Source organism: Mixophyes fleayi, chromosome 12 (genome assembly GCF_038048845.1).
Source record: "Mixophyes fleayi isolate aMixFle1 chromosome 12, aMixFle1.hap1, whole genome shotgun sequence".
NCBI classification, from domain to species: domain Eukaryota; kingdom Metazoa; phylum Chordata; class Amphibia; order Anura; family Limnodynastidae; genus Mixophyes; species Mixophyes fleayi.
In genome coordinates, this window is record NC_134413.1 from 13,098,946 (window position 1) to 13,120,037 (window position 21,092).

Sequence of the window (21,092 nt, forward strand, 5' to 3'; positions counted from 1 at the left end):
AATTCTACAGGATTAATGCCATTTACATTTTAGACAGAAAACTGTATCCAATACGACCCTAAGGGCTAGATTTACTAAGCTGCTGGTTTGAAAAAGTGGGGATGTTGCCTATAGCAACCAATCAGATTCTAGCTTTCATTTATTTAGTACCGTCTACAAAATGACAGCTAGAATCTGATTGGTTGCTATAGGCAACATCTCCACTTTTTTAAACCCGCAGCTTAGTAAATCTAGCCCTAAATCTTTATTTATATTTTAAATAACTTAATGACAATAATGAGACAATGTGAATACTATTGTTTAAAGTACCACAATTATATATATATATTTATATTTTCTATTTATAATATAATATATTTATATTCAACATAAATATTTGGTACTCAATTGTTTGATACAAACAGACTGACAAGTGTACCAGTGAAAGGGTGTATCAGAAAAAGTACTATGTACAAAACAGGCAGAATCCATGAAAATCTTCCTGGTGTGGAGATAACTGGGGGGTGGGGTGGGGGCGAGAATTTTAACAGTCTGTAAAAAACATTAGGCCAGTATTTGGTAAGTCATGAGCCTTTATCATAATTAGATCTCCTCCCACTTGGACAAATCTGTCACAGGAGTCTTTAAACTGTTAGCCCATGTGGGCTATAAATACAATAACTATTTCTTATTCCTTCTTATAATTCTACATTGACCTCTAACAGCTCACAAAGAGCACACTGTATAATGCAAAAAGCTGTACCTGACACAGTGACATCTACAATAAAAATGATTTTTTACCATAGTAACATAATGAAATTATAGCATTCATTGAAAACCATTTCCAAGTGTGTTCCAGACCAGTCTAAAACTTACAGGAAGCTAAAAGCCTTGGCAAATAATGCCCTTCCTTGTCTAGGTCAAACTTTCAGCCAATCAGCATTCATTTTTGAGAGGAGAACTAGTCTTGCGTTAAAATGCAATCTGTGGCTTCCCATCTATTGTGGAACTATAAGTTCCAGCATTCCCTGTCAGTCTCTGGTTCTCAGGCTGGAACTTGTAGTTGTACAACCGATGGAGAGGCTGGTGAGCCATGCTGAGACCTGAGTTCTAAATGACTGGAGAGGCTGGGATTTGTAGTTCCACAGCTGGCTAAGATTTACACTCCTATAAAATAGTCTTTTTTCAGTTCCATAAACGTTTACATTTAAATAGAAAAAAACAACTTGTTAAAACCCAACATCATCCTGTACTTTAACTTGACATTGCATAAATAAAAGATAATTGCTTAGACACGCTTTATCTTGGACAGGCAGATAGCCCTGTCTTAAGTTATCTGATTCAGAACTAAAACACAACTTAATGACATGCTGTGCATCTGGTTAAGTGGCACCTAACTCCTTGTAAAGTGCTGGCAGATAATGTTATTTAATAACATAGCTTATCCATTTCATTCAGATACCACTAGCGCCTCCACAACTCATTTGAAACCTTTAATTCCAGATGGATCCTGGATTTTCAGATGCCCTGTCGCCTCCTATCACTTTGACACTTGGATGCTGAAAGGCAGCTTACACCAGAATACGGCGTGATATGGGTGTCACTTTCCTGAATGACATTCCCAGGCTCTGCCATAGCTACATCCCCAAAACGGTGGCTTTTTATTCCTCATAAAAGACTTCACGTTTACCTCCCTTAAAGACTGCACGCCAAGTTCTGTACAATTTCTACATGAATTTATTTTAACTTTAGACATTGCAGAAAAAAATACCTAAGTGTAGCTCTTAGCTCAAATGCGCTGACCCATAATTTGGCAAAGACGCACGAGTTCCATTTTTTTTGTCCTCCTCTCTCAAAATAACATATTTTCAAATACTTAAATAAAATAATTTCATAATTCAAATTTACAAAAAAAAAACACACGAGCTGATTGCAAAATTTCTAAACGTTGCTGCCTCTATTTAAATATTCATTTTTAAATGAGACTTAAAAAGACTTGAGCAGTATCGACCTATTCATCCTTGCCATCCAAATGTCAATACACATCTAATTATAAAGGGTATATGATTGAAAACAAAATCCGCTTACAATTGTCATATGAGGGACTTAATCCGGTGTACATTTACATTTCATTTTAGCGTCTGTATAGTACATTATTATTTAATAGGTATCACTGTATTTTTAAGCTTGTGTGTATTGTTTTGCTATGGAGCTGTATTTAAATACAATATATATGTGTATATATAAATATATATATATATATATATATATATATATATATATATATATATATATATATATATATATATATATATGTGTGTATGTATGTATGTATAATTTACTTCATTTTTATCTTCTAAATGTAATGGCAAATTATTGTGCAGGATAATGCACCTTCCAATTCTTGATAATAGAAGAAAACACCTTCATTTGAGAGCAATACAGTGTTTGTTTTAGCAAAGCTCGGGGGATTAGCGTGTTTAATAACCAAGTTTTGGTGTCAGAAGGGTTTTTATCTAAATCACAAACATAAATAATAAACATCAATTTTCCCTGCAACAGTTCTGCAAATTGCTGCATATGCTGCCTCTGCCTAAACTCAAGGCTCCGCCAATGTCCTGATCTCTTCCTTAATATGTTAAATAGGACGCCTATTATTAAAACTCACCAGGATTTCTCAACTTGTCCAATTTGCAGCGCAGGTCCGCGGCTGTGTGTAGAATCATTACCAGTTATTGTGGGGGAATCAATGCGCTGCTTAGTGCCAGCTCGCATCTTTCCACGCACCTTTGCGGCCCACGCTGTGACTCTACCGCTAACTGGGCGATTGCTTAGCAACCTCTGGCCACACAATTTACTGCGATTATTTAATATATTCCAATTTTTATTCTCCCAATGCCCCTCTCTGATAGACGATTAGGCTGCTTCTCAACTCCAGCAATGAGTTTGCAGAGCAGAAACCAGGAGACAATCTGATTTTAAAACTTTAATAAGCTGTCTGCATACAGGCAAATGATGGTGAATTATGCATCGGAAAATGCGCGATAATCTCTTAGCATTTATGAAAAAAATATCTCGCAGTTTTGCTGTTAATTTTGATAAGGTAGAATATATGTAATCGTCAGTCACTGCGCGTGGCTTGGTGAAATGCGCTTATATCCAGGTGATTAGGTTGAAAAATAGCAGTAAATAATGCGCATATGCGTTTACTGAGCTATCGATATTAACTATGTGCTTGCCAGAGTGCTGTTCTCTGTGTTGTGTGTGAAAATGGTTAGCTGGTGTTAATTAATGAGGAGCAAGTCAGGACCTCAGTAATTTCTAATTAATAGAATTGACAAGTCACATAATGCCACACTGACTGTCATATTAAAAGACACGATGCATTATCTATCTATCTATCTATGTATCTACTTATCTCATATCTATCTCTTTCATATTTATCTATCTATATATCTATCTCTTTCATATCTATCTATCTATCTATCTATTTATCTATCTATCTCTTTCATATCTATCTATCTCATATCTAACTCTTTCATATCTATCTATCTATCTATCTCATATCTATCTAACTTTTTCATATCTATCTATTTATTTATTTCATAAATATCTATCTATCTATCTATATTCTACATATCTATCTATCTATCTCATAAATATCTATTTATCTATCTATTTCTGTCATAGCTATCTATCTCTTTCATATCTATCTATCTATCTATCTATCTCTTTAATATATATTATCTATCTATCTATCGATCTCTTTCATATCTATCTATCTATCTATCTATCTATCTATCTATCTATCATCCCGCTATTTATCTATCTCATACATTATTTTTCTCATATATGTCTGTTTATTTATAATACACATTTTTATAGATCATATTCTTACATGTCCTATGTATAAAAACGCCACTTTTAAATAAGCCCCCAGACCAATATTTCCAAATCTCCCAATATCCAATGAATAAATCACTTATCTCAGGCAGAAAGTACATAGAAGGTTGACGGAATTAAGAGACCGTTACAAGTTTTGCTAGAGACTAATGGACCTTTCTCTGTTGGCCCAAATAATTTGTTTCTTGTAAACAGAGACTAATAGTTTGTTTTGAGATGCTCCGTACAATTTCCTAGTTCTCTGATAGATCTCTGATGGCAAATAGTCTAATCTGATTCACTTCACCTCCTGTGGATTGTACGGAGCAGCCGTGACAGACTGAGCCTTCTGCAAATCACTCAGCCAGCCAGCCCCAATTCTTAATAAATGCAAAATAAACTCCAATTCTAACAGCATCAACTTAGCTTTATGACAGATATTAAACATGTACCGTTCGTTTATTGCCATGCCAGCGATGTATAGAAAACTCACACATAGCGAACATCTTCCAACTCAATCCTTAAATTAACACAAAGGTGGATATAAATGTAATTAGCAAATCATTGTCATATTTCCTGACGTTTAAGCCTGTTTATATTAGAATTATTATTTATGTCTTAAGATTTGCAGGTTTTACCAATTCACTCCATTTGCATTGATAATTCTGTAAACCCTGCGTACACTAAACGTGTTACATTTTGATCCTTGTTAGGAAATATCAATGTATTTATTATGCCACTTTCATGGGAAATCTATCAAGCAGATCAACAACTTTTTGAACTTTACTTTTGATCTTATCTTAGGTAAAAAAATAAATATATTTTTTCTGATATATCACTAAATTCTAAACTGTGAGATATTGAGATTGAATAAAACAATATTTGGGGTCACAAAACAAAACTAAAAATAGTTTTATGCCGTTTAAAACATATTACCACTCACTCACCAATAATTCTTTAAAGAATTCATTTCTTTGACTGGGCAATGCTGACTCCTCTGGCGGGCGAAGGGTTAACGGTAGTGTGAGGATTGCAGGCCAGGGAAGTTGCACTCATTAATTCCCCATTACATACAATGAATGGGTTAATAGCCCTAGATTGTTAGCACAATAGCATTAATCAGATTATAACCGTGTGCAATTAGCTCACAGGGCTAGTTTAGGATAAGTCTGAGAGGTTTGCAAAGGGTTTTAGCAGTGGAGTGGATTAGATTGATTTCATTAAATCTCAATATACAGATCAGTCTGATGTCACCCCACTGAGCTGACCCCTCCTACCTATCCCCCAGTCAATAGTACTGCTGTGTATAGGATGTGCACATTACACAGACTGAGCGCAGGGTGACGTGGTGGGTGTATAAAAAGGGAGAGAGGTACAGCTGGGATAGGGCTGCATGAAGTTTCATAGGACAAGTTGCAGAGCTTCACTACTGAACGCTGCTCCACAGTCACCCCAATAGTGGATTGTCCCTACCTGAGGAGCCCCCCACCCAACAACAACAAAACAAGAGCACCCTGACCCCCATTCTCTGACCCACACCCCTGTGGAATGCCTTCTGGCATGTTTAGCATCGACAACATTTTGGCTGCCAGACCTCGCTGCAAGGAGTCGGTCTTGCTCCCACAGAATGGTCCTGTGGTGTTTTCCAGCTTGGGGGATTCGCTTTATGGGGGTGCAGACTACAGCGGATTTTACAACCGAGCAGTGGCCCCCGCTTCGTCTCTGCAGGCGGTTAATGGATCTAGACTGGGATTCAATAACTATTATTATGGACAGTTACACTTACAGGCTCCTGTGGGCCCCTCCTGCTGCGGGGCCCTGCAACCTCTGGGGGCCCAGCAATGTTCGTGTGTCACGGCAGCCACAGGTAAGGACCCTCTGTACATACACCTGGGGGTGTCTGATGGTGAATCCACTGCTCATATAATTCATATCAGTATTTCCACAATATAAATTATTCCATACGTAGATGTCCGCCTATAGAATATCCATTACACATACACTATATATCATGTACTCTACTGTATTTGTACACTCTATAATACATCCCATACATTGATTATACATCTATATAATATCCACTACACATACAGTATATACCATGTACACTACTGTATCTGTAGAATATATAGCATATTCCATACATTGATTATACCTCTATATAATATCCACTACATACATTGTATTTACTCCTACTCTTCTGCATCTGTACTGTATATAACAGATTCCATATCTTGATGTATATAGTATCCAATATACCTATACTATATATATATATATATATATATATATATATATATATATATATATATATATATATATTTACTGTACTGTCTGTACAGTATTTAGGACATTCCATACATTGATGTCATCCTATATAGTATCGACTACACATAAAGAGCATTGCATATAGTCTGTACATTATATACATTGATGTGCCTATATTGTACCAGCACACTGTAAGTTATATATATCCTGTATTTGTACAGTATAAACCAATTCATATTTTCGGCTGTATACAGAGTCATACATATTGTTGTAAGCCTCACGTACTCTATTATTATCATTATTATTATTATTATTATTATTACAGGGATAAAATCTAAGAAAGTAAGTTTGTGTAAATCTATTTGTACACCTCACTAGGTAATTATCTGTTAGTGACAGTAAATACAATTACTTGCAATGTCCGCTTTTCTACTCTCAAAAACGAAAGTTTAGTTTGGGTTGAATTTGTATATAATCCACATAAACTTATGTCTCTTATAGATACCACTACAGTGTATATCCAACACCGAATTAAGAACTTATATGCACTATAATACATCGAGTTCTATACATTTCTGTGTTATTTTCAACTATAGTTTTAAAAGTATTATAAAGTTCCTAGCACTGAATCCTCAAGCAGCTTTGGGATGTTGTGTGCTATACTTTATCTGACTGTAGTTCTAGGAATTTAAGCTTCAGTATTTGACCATAAAAAGAGGTACAAAGACTGTAATAACAATAATTATAATAATCAATAACAATAAAGCAATTTCTTGCGACACTGTACCATCAGAGTTTCTCACCACATCAGTAACTGATATAAGAGCAGAGTTATACATATATAAGAACCGGCTTCTAAATGATACTTCAGCCAACTCTAAACCTTTGCGGACCTGGGCCAGTCACGTAACACTGACGGACATGTAGAGGCTGCAGAACTAATTGTTTCCTTGTCCTCCAGGTTATGACGGGGCAGGCTCGGTGTTAATGCCCCCGGTGCCCCATCAGATGTTGCCCTATATGAATGTGGGCACATTGTCTAGGACAGAGCTACAGCTCCTCAATCAGCTTCACTGCAGGAGGAAGAGGAGGCACCGGACCATCTTCACAGATGAGCAGCTGGAAGCGCTGGAAAACTTGTTCCAGGAGACCAAATATCCGGACGTGGGGACCAGGGAGCAGTTGGCCAGGAGAGTCCATCTGAGAGAGGAGAAAGTGGAGGTGAGTCCCTCAGTATTAGGCCAGGACTATCCCTCTAGGGGCTGCAGAATGCTCACTGAGCCTTGGGGCTGCATAATGCTCACTGAGCCTTGGATGTCTCCCAAACTGATGTTTCATGTTTAACTCCTTCTGATCAAACATCACCATGTTTAGTCCATACTGTGCCCTCATGTCTGATTAACCAATTAAATGCTTGAATTTTTTTACTCTTACTCCTTGTTGACCCATATATTATCCCCCTCCCTCAGGTTAAGTAAAACATTGGCCAAATCTTTGTTTAACCCATTAATAGAATCACTGCTTCATCAATATTTAGCCCATACTCTGTCATTGCCTCTGATTAACCAATTAGCTGCCTGTATTATTTTACTCTGGCTTATTTAACTTATTCTGATTAATCTATCCAATGCCACATCGACGTTTAACCCATGCAATGCCATCACTTGTGATTATCCAACTAGCGTCCCTCATTCATTAACACTAATCACTGCCAGAGTAAATCCTATGTGACCCTTTTAGCAATCTTCAATGATTAACCCATGCACTGCCAGACCTCTGCCAACCTCTGCCCTTGGGCACGACAGCTTTCTAACCCATTCACGTTTCTGCAGGTGTGGTTCAAGAATCGCAGGGCCAAATGGAGGAGGCAGAAGAGATCTTCTTCGGAGGAGTCAGAAAATGGACAAAAGTGGAACAAAGCTTCCAAATCCTCCACAGACAAAGCAGATGAACAGGACAAAAGAGAACTGGACTCGGACAGTTGACTAATGGATTTGGGAGAGAGGCCAAAGGACTTGGACGCAAGAGGCTGCTCAGTTGCACACGTGTTGGGACCTGTACATAGATTATAATTTTACCTGTAAATAAATGTGTTGCCGACATGTTTCACAGATGTACACTGTACTGAATGTGCTATTTATACCTTAAGTTAAAGGAATCACGACAATAAAACAAATGGTGGATTCACCATTTTCTCTGTTCCCTCAGTCGTCAGTCTTTTGTGCAAGGACGGGAGTATTTTTTTGGGAAGGTAAGTGCCTGCTAAATTGTACCTTGTCGTTGGGTCTGAACCTTCCGGAGATAAGAAATAATTAGTCCTAGAAGAATTACTTTTTATACCATCTGACTCTGCAGTTGTAGAACTACAAGTCCCATAACCTCAGACTGGCAGACAATATTGGTACTTGTAGTTCCTCAAAAGCTGTAGAATTAAAGATCTGCTTTATTACTGATCATGCATTTTATAAATTTAGTATTCAATCATTGCTAAAGTTGTAGATGCATATAATATTTTTATAGAAGGTTTAAGATCGTAAGTATATACAGGTTACAACTAACTTAAACCCAAATAAGTTTTTTTTAAAAAAAAAAAAGCTGTCTACCTGTCTGTTTATCTAACTGCTATCTAATTAGCTATCTAGTGTTTATTTATCTCATAAAAATCTATTTAGCTTTAGATATATCTCATAACTATCGATCTATCTGTATTTTATTAATATATTTAGTATAATGGTACAACATATAGTTTGAATTTATGGGGTATCTTTTTATTTTCATAAATTAATAGTTATTTTTTGTGTAGTTATATTGAGTATCACGATATATATATATAATATATAATTTATTTTATTTATTTGTACTTGCTTAGTATTTATATTACTCGGGTAGAGCATAGCTCTGTGGGACAGATACATTCCTACGTGCTGACTTGCAGCCAGCTGGGGATGTATTAATCGTGATGCAAAGATTTCCGATCCCATTCATAAGACGTACGGGCTGCACAGTTCAAGGGTCCGTCTTAATTGTTGCAAATCATTGTACCTGCTTTTTCTAACCCTCTTATCACTAATCCTGGAGATGCACCGAAAGCTGTAACAATATCATACAAACAAATTACAAACTGACCGCATGCAATTTAATCCACTAAAATATTCTTCAGGAGGGAAGGAAGATGGTTATCGCTATATGTCTGACATTTTCTGCTAATTGCTCCCTGTATTGTATTAGAAGAAATCATTTTTAATATATATATATATATATTCTTTTCACATATATTTTAGGAGAAACTTTTTTGTTTGTTGTCTTCTCGGCTGTCATTAGAGACGGGTATTAGCTGAACTGAAAGTGTTCCTCCCAAATTTTACTGGTCTACCTCAAGTGTGAAATTTTTGTAAGAGGTGTCGTATGTGTGTGTGTATATGTATATTATGTAAATATGTGTATATATAATCTGCAGCTGTTTTGTAACTAAAGGTTCCACAATGGACTGTAGGACATGCTGAATCTTGTAGTTCCACAACATCTGAAAGCCACCGTTTGAAACTGTTTAGCTTTCTCAAAACATTGCTCCTTATAATAATAATTAATCACTGCTTTTACTGAGTAATGAGGAGTAATACCATGCTTTGCAAATCAGACCCAGCTGCCAGGAATAGACATACATGTAATGCAAGGGAAAATATATCAGCCTGAGATGATTTGATCTTGAAGGCATACATTCCTTGTGTGTGAAATTTATAACCCATTGATCAGTTTGCATCCACAGGCTACTCCTATATCAAACTGTATCAGGCGTGAAAGGTGATTTTTGGTTCCCAACAGAAACATAGCAAATCATCAATGTAACATAATGCAGAACACAACTTTATATTAATATTTGTTTAAGATTAAATGTTATGTTTATAATTCATATAACTAGAGATGAGTATTTGAAGGAAATTGCTCAAAGGTAACTTAAGAAAATAACAAATAATAACCCTGTAGCTTATTTTGTAATGCAACTAGAATAAACAGCCAAGTAAAATAAGAAAGATAAGACACACATTTTTCAGGTTACAGAATGTGTGTGTGTGTGTGTGTGTGTGTGTGAATATATATATATATATATATATATATATATATATATATATATTTTTTTTTTTTTTTTTTTTCTACCGGAATGTAAAGTGCAGAAATTGAGTATTTTATATCTTGTCTTAGGGGCAGATTCAATGCTATTAATTCTGGGACCTATAATGCTCATTGCGCCTGAAAATAGGGCTCAATTACGCTCATTTCTGTTTGCACCCTAGGAGATCTTAAATTTTAAACCTGATTAATTTTCCAAAGGCCTAGGCGGTGAAATCTGGTTGGGTGTTCGCATTCTATACTTTTCCTTGCACGCGTTATATGAATTGATACCTGTGTATGTGTATGTATGTATGTATAATATATATATTTATGCTTATACAATTTTATGTTTCTAAGTACAAAGAGTCTTTAACTCGGGGTCTTCATCCAAAATATTTACAATTTTTTTTACGACTCTAAATTTCCTTATATATGGTGTATTTAAATATGTTTAAACATCCCTGTCCCAGTTTAGTGCATTTTCTGTGTATAAAAAATGTTAATAGAAATCATCATTAATAATACTTAGAACCAATTTTACAGTATATACCATGGTAATATTGCGCTACAATTTATTTTTTTGTGGACAAACTTTAAGACTCCTTCAATTTATACTTAAAATAAATGTATTAATCATTAATATTTATTTTACACTTCCGCAGTAACTGTGCGTACAACTGTGAACTTACTGACTGCTGTTGGAAATTGAGAATTTAGTAGGTGGATTTATTAAGTTTTAGCCCAAGATACCAGATCTGTGTGTTTGCTTTCAAATTCAAATCAGGTTTGAAGTAAAGAATAACTTTTTAAAAAAATCAAAGCAAAAAAACCCCAAGTGTTCTCTAAATTAATTGGGTGTTGGAGTATAGCCGAAATTAAACATACAATTTTGTTACACCAGTTTCTTACTAATTTTTTCACAATTTCATTGGTAAATATAGCACACCAGATTTTTTTTACTGCGGATAAATACAGGGCATGCTTTCTTAATCATTTAAAATATATTTTTTTTACTTGTGATCTATTGCTCAATGTGGGGTGGCGTTAAATGGACAATAAGCTATATTTATCTATAAAAATATCTTTCAAATGATACTTTGAAAAGGATGCATAATAAATGCAATATTTCATACATTTTTGCAATTTTATTTTTTTAGAAATGTGACTTCTGCTCTTGTTTCCACCCAATATTATTACATTTTATTCATATATATTTGTCCCATAACTTACTGATGCAGTGCTTTCTATACTCTAAACATCCCAAACACGATAATTCTAATAAATGATTGTTATTACTATTAAAAATTACAAACTATTAATAATATGAATTTATACGTTTAACCTGAATACAAAATGCAAACAAACAGCACCAAATTCATCAAAGTGACAGCTCTTAGAGGGTGTTTGTTTTAGTAAATATGATTCAGTTCTGTTGCTAGAAGCCTGACATAGAACATACACCTCTTTGTGTCTCGTTTTGACCCCATGAATGTTTTTACTGTGTTTATATTCGTAGGACAGTTACTTTGGAAGGTAAAGTGAGTGACTATTTCTTTTTTTTTTTCTTTTATTCGAAATCCCCTAAGACCTGAAATTCAAAACCAGACAGCCATGAGTTCGTTCTAGGCTGTACGGGTTAAAACAGGCGATCTAGTGTGGAACTACAAGAGCCTGCATGCCCTCCAGCCAGAGGAATTGTAATTTCGCATACATTGCAGAGTCGCAGATAGTCTTAGCAGGGGCTAAAAAGGTTTCTGTTAAAAATACACTCAGATGTATGTGCAAAGGTTTGCGAAGCATGCTGGGAGTTCTAGTTCCACCTCAGTCTGTGGTTGCCTGGGTTAAATAATTTTGGAGAGTAAACGTACTTAGGTATGCATCAAACAACACAATGAACATTATACAACTCACAAGTGCGTCAAAAAATGAACTCCCCAGACTTGGCTATAGGGGGAATGACTGACCTACTTGCACACTTCTGCAAGGTAAAGTTTAGTGAATGAGATTCACACCTCTATTACTTCACCTTACTGGCAGGGTCCTTCCTTTCTGTATTTAATTTTGCTGTCCTTCCTCACGTCTATTATCTTTGTTTCGTCCCAAGGGCAAACATCTGCGTTGGACCTTCCATCCTTCTACAACACGTGACGCCTCAGAATTTCCATATCTCACGGTAAGCCGAGGTTCTCCCATCTTGTGCTTTTGCTTTTAACTGTTTCAATGGTATCGACACCTACAATGTTCTCCTGGATAGGAATTCCCAAAGTATCTTTTTTTTCCCCCATAAAATATTTTGAGTTGGCTACCAAATAGCATAGAAAAATGTAAACTGTTTGTGCTTTTCAGTTTCAACTTAATTAGAATTTACTTTACAAAATAAAAATGTATATTCGGGGTTAATATTAAGTTAATTTTGTCCAAGTTGTGCCTAGTAGCAGAATAACATTTAAGGATTTCAATCAGGGATGGATTAAATTTGCTGTCTAGTGGGTACAATTCTTTTTCCGCTTACGGACCAAATGTCCCCCAAGTCTCTTACTGTAAGCTCGTTTGCGCAGGGACATTTTTACCTACTGTGATATGTTAGTGAACGTAGTTCCTTTTTGTCATCATCCCCGCTGTGCAGTATGTCAGCACTATATAAATAAAGATGTGTTTGTCTGTATGTGTGTATGTTAGGGAATTTAGACTGTAAGCTCCATTGGGGCAGGCACTGATGTGAGTGAGTTCTCTGTACAGCGCTGCGGAATCAGTGGCGCTAAATAAATAAATGGTGATGATGATGATGTGTGTTTTTCCTAAAATAATATGTGGCATAGCGCAGTATTAAGGACCAAGAAAATAATTAAGAGAGTAAACATATTTGATTGTGGTGGTTGAAATGTATTCAGTACTTTGAGTTGTTTTTTTTTTCCTTTACATTTGGCCCTAAAGGTTTAGCTGATTTATTTAGATGAAAGAAATTGGGACGATATAAAGACATTTGTACAACAGAAACGTGTGCATTAAATGGCATACTTGCAATAGTGCAACAGAAGAAGGGAAATTTATTTATCAATAAATCAATCGCTAAAGAGCAATTTGGAAAAGTGTTTTGTTCTATTGTTTTATTGTCATTAGAATCATCTTGTGCCGATTGTGTCAACCAAATAGACTTCTGGGCAAAAAAAACAACCATTAAATGTTTATGGCTTATGCACCAGAGAGGTTGAATGTCTCTGATGGTGGGATTTAAACCATGATTGTCAGCTACAACAAGTGTTACTTTTTCATGGAGTAATCTATCTCTATTTCTGGTCATTCTTTGTCTTGTAGTGTTTTGGTTGTAAGAGGTTAACGTTATATTATGCACTAAAGCTAGTTCTAGTTCTGTCTCAGAGTCGCTGGTTGCCTGGGTTAAATAGAATTGGAGAGTAAACACTCTTAGGTATATGTCAAACAACTTTACACGTAAGACAACATTTTACTTTCTATCAAATGAGTTTGTTACTTTATTTACAAACGTTAATATCGCTAATAATACTACTTGTATTTAACAAAAAATGCTTGAGATCTGCAGGGGCCGATTTAAAAAACAAAAAATGAAATAATTTCTTTAATTTATGGTTTTCCTGTATCTTAGACATCCCGGGGCTCATTGTTAAGTTAAACGTAAATTGCGTGTTTATTTGCTGTATAATACACTTTTTTTTTTTTTTTTTTACATCTAAGCAGGTGCACCAACCACTAGTTTCGGAACTTTCCAAATTTAGAGCACACTAGATGCAGCATTAAGCTATTTTAAATGCTTCTATTTAAATTAGCAGCTGATATTCGTACTGCACTTCAATAGTAAATGTTCAGAATTTAGAAACGTAGAACTTATTTTAAACCCATACTGACATGACCTATTTAGTTTGACGCATTTATTGCCTTATTTATTTAAATTAACTTTGATAATCTGACCTCATTTTATTTTACATGCATAGTGTGATTTTTGCACGTAAAAATTTTAAATAGTAAAATAGTTAAAAAATCAGAAAACGATAATTTGTTCATGAAGAATATGTATTTTGTTCCCCTCATTTCTCTAAAGCAAAATGCAAATTGCCTGGCGTTCAAGGAACTTCTAAAAGTTAATATAATTTTGTGGATTTTCTATCACGTTACCTAGAAAAGATCACACAATATGCAGATAATTTAATGCAAAAAATAATCTTGCATACAAATATATATAGCTCCACACTACTATGATGAAATGTTTTTTAGAGTTCAATTTCCTAATTTTGTTAAAATTAATTTAAGACAAATGTAATGTTATCAATTTCCCAGATGTTTTCAAGGAATAAAACAAAATACTGTTTCACTTTCAGTTGTTAGTACATATCAATATAATATTGTGCACTCAATATATGAGATTTATAATTACCATAAATGTTTCTTTATGTAAATATAATTCAGATTTTTGAAAACATACGGGAGGCAAATAGGACTTTAATGTACTGCAGAATTTTACAGTATAATGGTATTATATAATGGTATTACACGCTTATCAGGTCAGTTTATATATCTGTACATTTGTAGATTGTGAACATGCTATTGCGTGCTTAGCACCTGATGATATGGGTAGCTGAAGCAGCCGATTTGGTCAAAAGCAGAGCATTTAAAATAAGTAATTACTCTGTTGGTGCTATAACAAGGTGCTTTGACACTCAAGGATAAAATGCAAAATTCCCAACCCTCTCTCCGCTTGTCTGTATATTATTAATGAGTAACGGTTCAAAGTGTGAGCTTCTGTGTGTTGTGACGACCAAAAGTAAATATAGGAAAAGTAGAGGCTCGGCCTTACTGGTTCTGGTGAAATGTTGACATGACAATAGAGGCTCGGCCTTACTGGTTCTGGTGAAATGTTGACATGACAATAGAGGCTCGGCCTTACTGGTTCTGGTGAAATGTTGACATGACAATAGAGGGTCGGACTTACTGGTTATGGTGAAATGTTGATATGAAAATAGAGGCTCGGCCTTACTGGTTATGGTGAAATGTTGACATGAAAATAGAGGCTCGGACTTACTGGTTATGGTGAAATGTTGACATGACAATAGAGGCTCGGCCTTACTGGTTCTGGTGAAATGTTGACATGACAATAGAGGCTCGGCCTTGTTGGTTCTGGTGAAATGTTGACATGACAATAGAGGCTCGGCCTTACTGGTTATGGTGAAATGTTGATATGAAAATAGAGGCTCGGCCTTACTGGTTATGGTGAAATGTTGACATGAAAATAGAGGCTCGGACTTACTGGTTATGGTGAAATGTTGACATGACAATATAGGCTTGGCCTTATTGGTAATGGTGAAATGTTGACATGACAATAGAGGCTCGGACGTACTGGTTATGGTGAAATGTTGACATGACAATAGAGGCTCAGCCTTGTTGGTTATGGTGAAATTTTGACATGACAATAGAGGCTCGGCCTTGTTGGTTCTGGTGAAATTTTGACATGACAATAGAGGCTCGGCCTTGTTGGTTCTGGTGAAATGTTGACATGACAATAGAGGCTCGGACTTACTGGTTATGGTGAAATGTTGACATGAAAATAGAGGCTCGGACTTACTGGTTATGGTGAAATGTTGACATGACAATATAGGCTTGGCCTTATTGGTAATGGTGAAATGTTGACATGACAATAGAGGCTCGGACGTACTGGTTATGGTGAAATGTTGACATGACAATAGAGGCTCAGCCTTGTTGGTTATGGTGAAATTTTGACATGACAATAGAGGCTCGGCCTTGTTGGTTCTGGTGAAATTTTGACATGACAATAGAGGCTCGGCCTTGTTGGTTCTGGTGAAATGTTGACATGACAATAGAGGCTCGGACTTACTGTTGGAGAAAGTTGGGATTCGTTTAGGCTACTTGAGTGACACAGCATACAGCATAGCGTATTCCCACAGTTAGATGCAAAGGGAGCCATATTCAGTTTTGCTTCATTAACCCTAGAGAAGCAGTTTTATAAAAAACAAAATAAAAAAAAACGGCATGTAATACAATTGAACAATATTTATGGTTAATTTCTTGGAGTCCTAATTATAAAATATAAATTGGTTTGCAGGCCAAAATTCCCCACTTGAATTTTAATGGACCATTGCACCCTTTTTGGAACAGATTTGAACAAATTACCCTGTAATCGGAGCCGATTGCAAATAAATAAATAAATAAATAAATAACAATTTTAATCATAAAAAAATTGAGCTCCGTATTCTGCCTGTGCCTTGTGTCACAGCAGTTGGTTTTAACCAGTCGGACATATGATGAAGATAAGCTAAGTGGTCGCGCAGTTCCTGGTCCAGAGACAAGTCTCACAGGAGGGTGAAAATGTCCTTATCAGAGAATAAGACGAAGTGACTTAGTAGGATTTTATAGTCACAAGTCCACTCAATACCCGTATGTTTGTCCCACGTATGTTTAAATACTTTAATTCTATAAGAATACTGTAAAACAGCATCTACTGCTTGTCTTATATTTTCTTTTTGTGCTATTTTATTTTGTAGATTTATTTGACGATTGTAAAAGCTAAGGTTCTGGTTCTGTAGAGGTCTGGACTTTGTTTGCATTCCTTGCGGAGTATAACAGAGTTTATTCTTTGTCATCCTTGTGTGCACTGTTACCTGCCTGTATACATGATACAAGTAATTATTTTGTGTATAGGGGATGTGACTTCTCCACAGACCTTATGTGCTGCCCGGTAACACTTTATAGTCCGCAAGAAAACCATTCAGTAGTTAAGAGGTGGCTCATTGCATTTTGCTTTATACAAGCATGAGTCTACCACTTCTATCTATCATGCTTAATTACTTCCCCTAAAGTAATGAAACATGGTAGCGTTAAAGTGGACACAAGTTGGTTTAATGTCAATTGTATTATTTTATGCCTCTGTCGTCATTTAATCTGTGATTATCTGCAATCCTCTGGATTCTTAATACAGCAATTTAATGTTATTTACAAAATAACACAAAATAAACCTTCAGGAAAATTCCTATACATTTTTAGGGGCATTTACACATATTTCTAAAATATCCCAAACCAGTGGCAACTACACTAAGGGCCTTCCTACGTAATGTGCCATTACGGTAGGAATCTTCGCTCATTTTTCTGCGCATCTTTATGTGCGAGAAAAACTGAGCAGAGACTCCCGCCACAACATTGGCGCGTTGTGTCGCCGTGGATGTTCCGGAGACGCATTGCGCTGGAATGAATCTACCTCTTAATTGTTGCAAAATATGGTCCATAATTGGGAAAAACAAGCTCTACAGAATGGTTTTATATAGTTAATCAGCCTCAGGACTTGGTACACATTATGGGGCTCGTGCAAAGTTGAAATCAAACTGTGTTCTTGGCGTATAATACTCTTTTCTACTACTGTGCAAGTGCACAAAAAAATTGTCTCGGAAGTAGAACCTTGCGCGCTTCTTGCGCAGAAGTAAAAAAGTGTATTATATGCAAATAATGCAATTGGTGTTCAACTTAAAATGTGCACCTATGTGAGAATTGGTAGTAAGAAAATAAATGACGTATAAAGCAACAGGCAGATTGGAAAGGTGAATATAGTCTATCAAAAATGACTGAAAAATTACATAAAATATGCTCTGCTTTTGTGAATGAATTATCTCAGTTGATTAAGTCTTTCTTTGCCTTTTAAACATTCTATAATCAACAATTCATTATTTGTATATTCCCCTAGTTCTTGAAAACAGTTAACATTACTCCTGGGTCTCTTGTTGGCTAATGTTATATTGTAAGCTCTCGCAAAGACCTGGAAACCTATAGACTCTTCTGCTTTTTGTATTAGTCCATACTCACGTTCGATCCAGGAATATATTTTGCTTTCTCTTATTACTGATGTGCTGAGAATGTCGGGGATCTATAAATACTTAAACACGTTAGAGGAATTTTGCTGCTAACATTATGGCGTACAGAGCTGTTCAACTTTTATACATTACAAAGTGAGTAATTAACGAGAAATGAATAACTTTCCTCATGATAAATGTTACAGTAACTGTTCTAAATCATTATATGTTTGTGAGTGTTTTTAGAGCGTTTGAGTTTTGAATCGTGCAGAGATGTGTTAATAGCTAAAACAGGAGATTGTGTAATACGTGGATTACAATAACACAATGTTTATTTTGAGTTTAATATTTGGGGAAGAAATATTGACGTTGGTCTTGGCAGTTAGTGTTTTGTGAAACCTTTTTATTGTATCCATGTATTGGCGTAAACGTTCTTTAAACATATAGGGGCATATTCAATTGACGGCGGGATCGCCGAAAGTCCCGCGCTCAAAAAATATTACCGTTAATATGGTAATCCTGCACGTAAAAACCGTTAATACGGTAATTTACTCGCTGGATTTCAGCTCGCAGCTCCCTGAGCCCGGGACTTTCGGTGATCCAGCCGTCAATTGAATACCCCCCATAGATGTGTAACTGAAATGATGCAATTGGGTATATGTAGTGGCTTTCTGTTGAAGTTCTAATATTGCTTGCTGTTTTGACAATGTAGGCGATGTACTGAAATCTTGAGTCCGATTTATTTGGGTACAGAAAAGATTTTTGATGTATTTTTTGTTTTGTGAAGACATTAGCCCTTTGTCGCATATTCTGATCAATTTACAATGCAGTCAGTCTCCAATTCACTCTTGCAATTTTACTTTCTAAATAAGTATAACTGCAAAATATCTTTATATAGCATTGTGTTGTTTGTGTACAATTTTTATCGCAAAGTGTTTTACTTAGTTAAAAGTAAATTGCTGAAAACTTTTTTCTTTGTGTTCCATTAATACTAGAGATACTCGGGCTCGGTTTTCTGAAAACCGAGCCCACCCGAACTTAGGGGATCCGAGTAGGCTCGCGAGCCGGCTTGGTACTTTTGCGCATCCTCGGATCTGAATCGAGGGAAAACATCATTGTTGCATCGTCGGATCTCGCGGGTTTTGGATTCCATAAGTACCTCCTTCCCCAGGAGATCCAGCGCTATTGCTCACACAGAAACAGGGATAGCAGTGTTCTTGTAACTCTCCAAACCCCAGTGACATTACTCAGTGCCATTCATTGCTCACACAGAAACAGAAGGGGTAGCAGTGTTCTTGTAACTCTCCAAACCCCAGTGACATTGCTCAGTGCCATTCATTGCTCACACAGAAACAGGGGTAGCAGTATTCTTGTCTCCATTCTTCAGTGACATTGCTCAGTGCCATTACTCACAGAGAAACAGGGGTAACAGTGTTCTTGTAACTCTCCATTCCCCAGTGACATTACTCAGTGCCATTGCTCATACAGAAACAGGGGTAGCAGTGTTCTTGTCACTCTCCATTCTCCAGTGACATTGCTCAGTGCCATTGCTCACACAGAAACAGGAGGGGTAGCAGTGTTCTTGTCACTTGAAAAAAATTGACTGGAAATGACTGGAAATTTATTGAGGTTAATATTAATGTAGGAACAAAAAAAGGCACAAATTATGTGATTTTAGAAAAAAATAGGGATCCGAAACCAAAACCAAAACACTTGAGGGCGGTTTTGCCTAAACCAAAACACAAAGTTAATCCAGATCCAAAACAAAAAACAAAACACGGAGGTCACTGAACATCTCTAGTTGATACTCTATAGCAGTAAACAACAATAAGGATGATCAATTCATATTTCAATTGATTTAATTGTTCACTACTAGCTTAGTCATTAGCACTAATTTGCTAACATTTTATTTAGTTACAAAATTTGCACTAAACAAAGCAGCCAATAAGCAATTAAGTTGTGTCTGTGTAGTACAAGATAAACAATAAAAGCTAGAATCTGATTGGTCACTATGGTTTAGGGAAAATGATTAACCTAAATGCAAGGTTTGTAGATGAGCGCTATTTCCTCTTCAGTGGAAGTAGAAACGTTGTCCAATAATATCTAGCTGGTAGATCTATAGATAAAGTGGACATGGACCAAAGCATCAATAAAATTCTTATCAATAAAATTATATTTTTAATGCAACTATCCCTTTTCCCCTCACAATACTGGGAAATGGAAAACACACTTAAATGGCCTTCGATGTACCAAATATATTTTGACTACATCGAAATAACAGATAAAATTCTAGGCCCTATTCAATACCAAGTACAGGTTTGTTGAAAGAACGGTGCTACCACTAGCAAATAATGGGTACATAAAATAAAATGCAATGTAATACTTTAACCAAAATATGAACCTATTACTTATACTCTTCTTTCCGAAAACAGTTGCCCTTTGTCTGTTAAACCCCAAGTCACAAGCATTCTGGGTAATAGATCCCATATCTGTATTAGATTCATAGTAAATGATTTATTGGCTTTGAGCAGTTAGAATCATTCATAGAGATTTATAATTGTACTCATTAAACTGACCAGCATTTTGTGAACATTTTGATGCACGCTTCATTAATTCTTAATAGTCTACAGATGACTGGATAGTTCTGCAAATTTAGGCACAAAAGCCATTTTCCCTTGTTGCTCCAAGTTTTATGCCACCGTGCAAGGATTTGGGTCGCTAGACGACATCTGCAACAAAAGAGTCTTCCTTGTCTATGATCATCTTGCAATTACATTTATTTATGTGCATGAGATATTAAATTCACTAAGGGGTGAAAGTAAATCCACCAGGAAAGTTGTTCCTCATTGGCCAACGTTTACAGAACTTTTCCACCGTGCACATGGCTGTTTGGTTATTCTAAGCACATCAAATAAAATGCACAGCAATCCAAGGTATTTAGAAAAACATGATTCATCTTAAATGCAAAGATTGAAATAAAGGCAGCCTAGAAGTCCCTTTACATTCATGGGTTAAATTTGAGCTAAA

The 21,092-nt window shown here is 35.9% G+C and overlaps 1 protein-coding gene across 1 annotated transcript; it reads left to right on the top strand.

Annotated features, from left to right (window-relative positions):
* Positions 1 to 5,230: 5,230 nt before the first annotated feature.
* Positions 5,231 to 8,289, top strand: GSC (goosecoid homeobox). The gene is made up of 3 exons (XM_075191835.1): positions 5,231 to 5,728; positions 7,091 to 7,350; positions 7,962 to 8,289. The coding sequence occupies exons 1-3, from the start codon at positions 5,410 to 5,412 to the stop codon at positions 8,112 to 8,114; spliced, it is 732 nt and encodes a 243-aa protein (XP_075047936.1). The 5' UTR covers positions 5,231 to 5,409; the 3' UTR covers positions 8,115 to 8,289.
* The last annotated feature ends 12,803 nt before the right edge of the window (positions 8,290 to 21,092 follow it).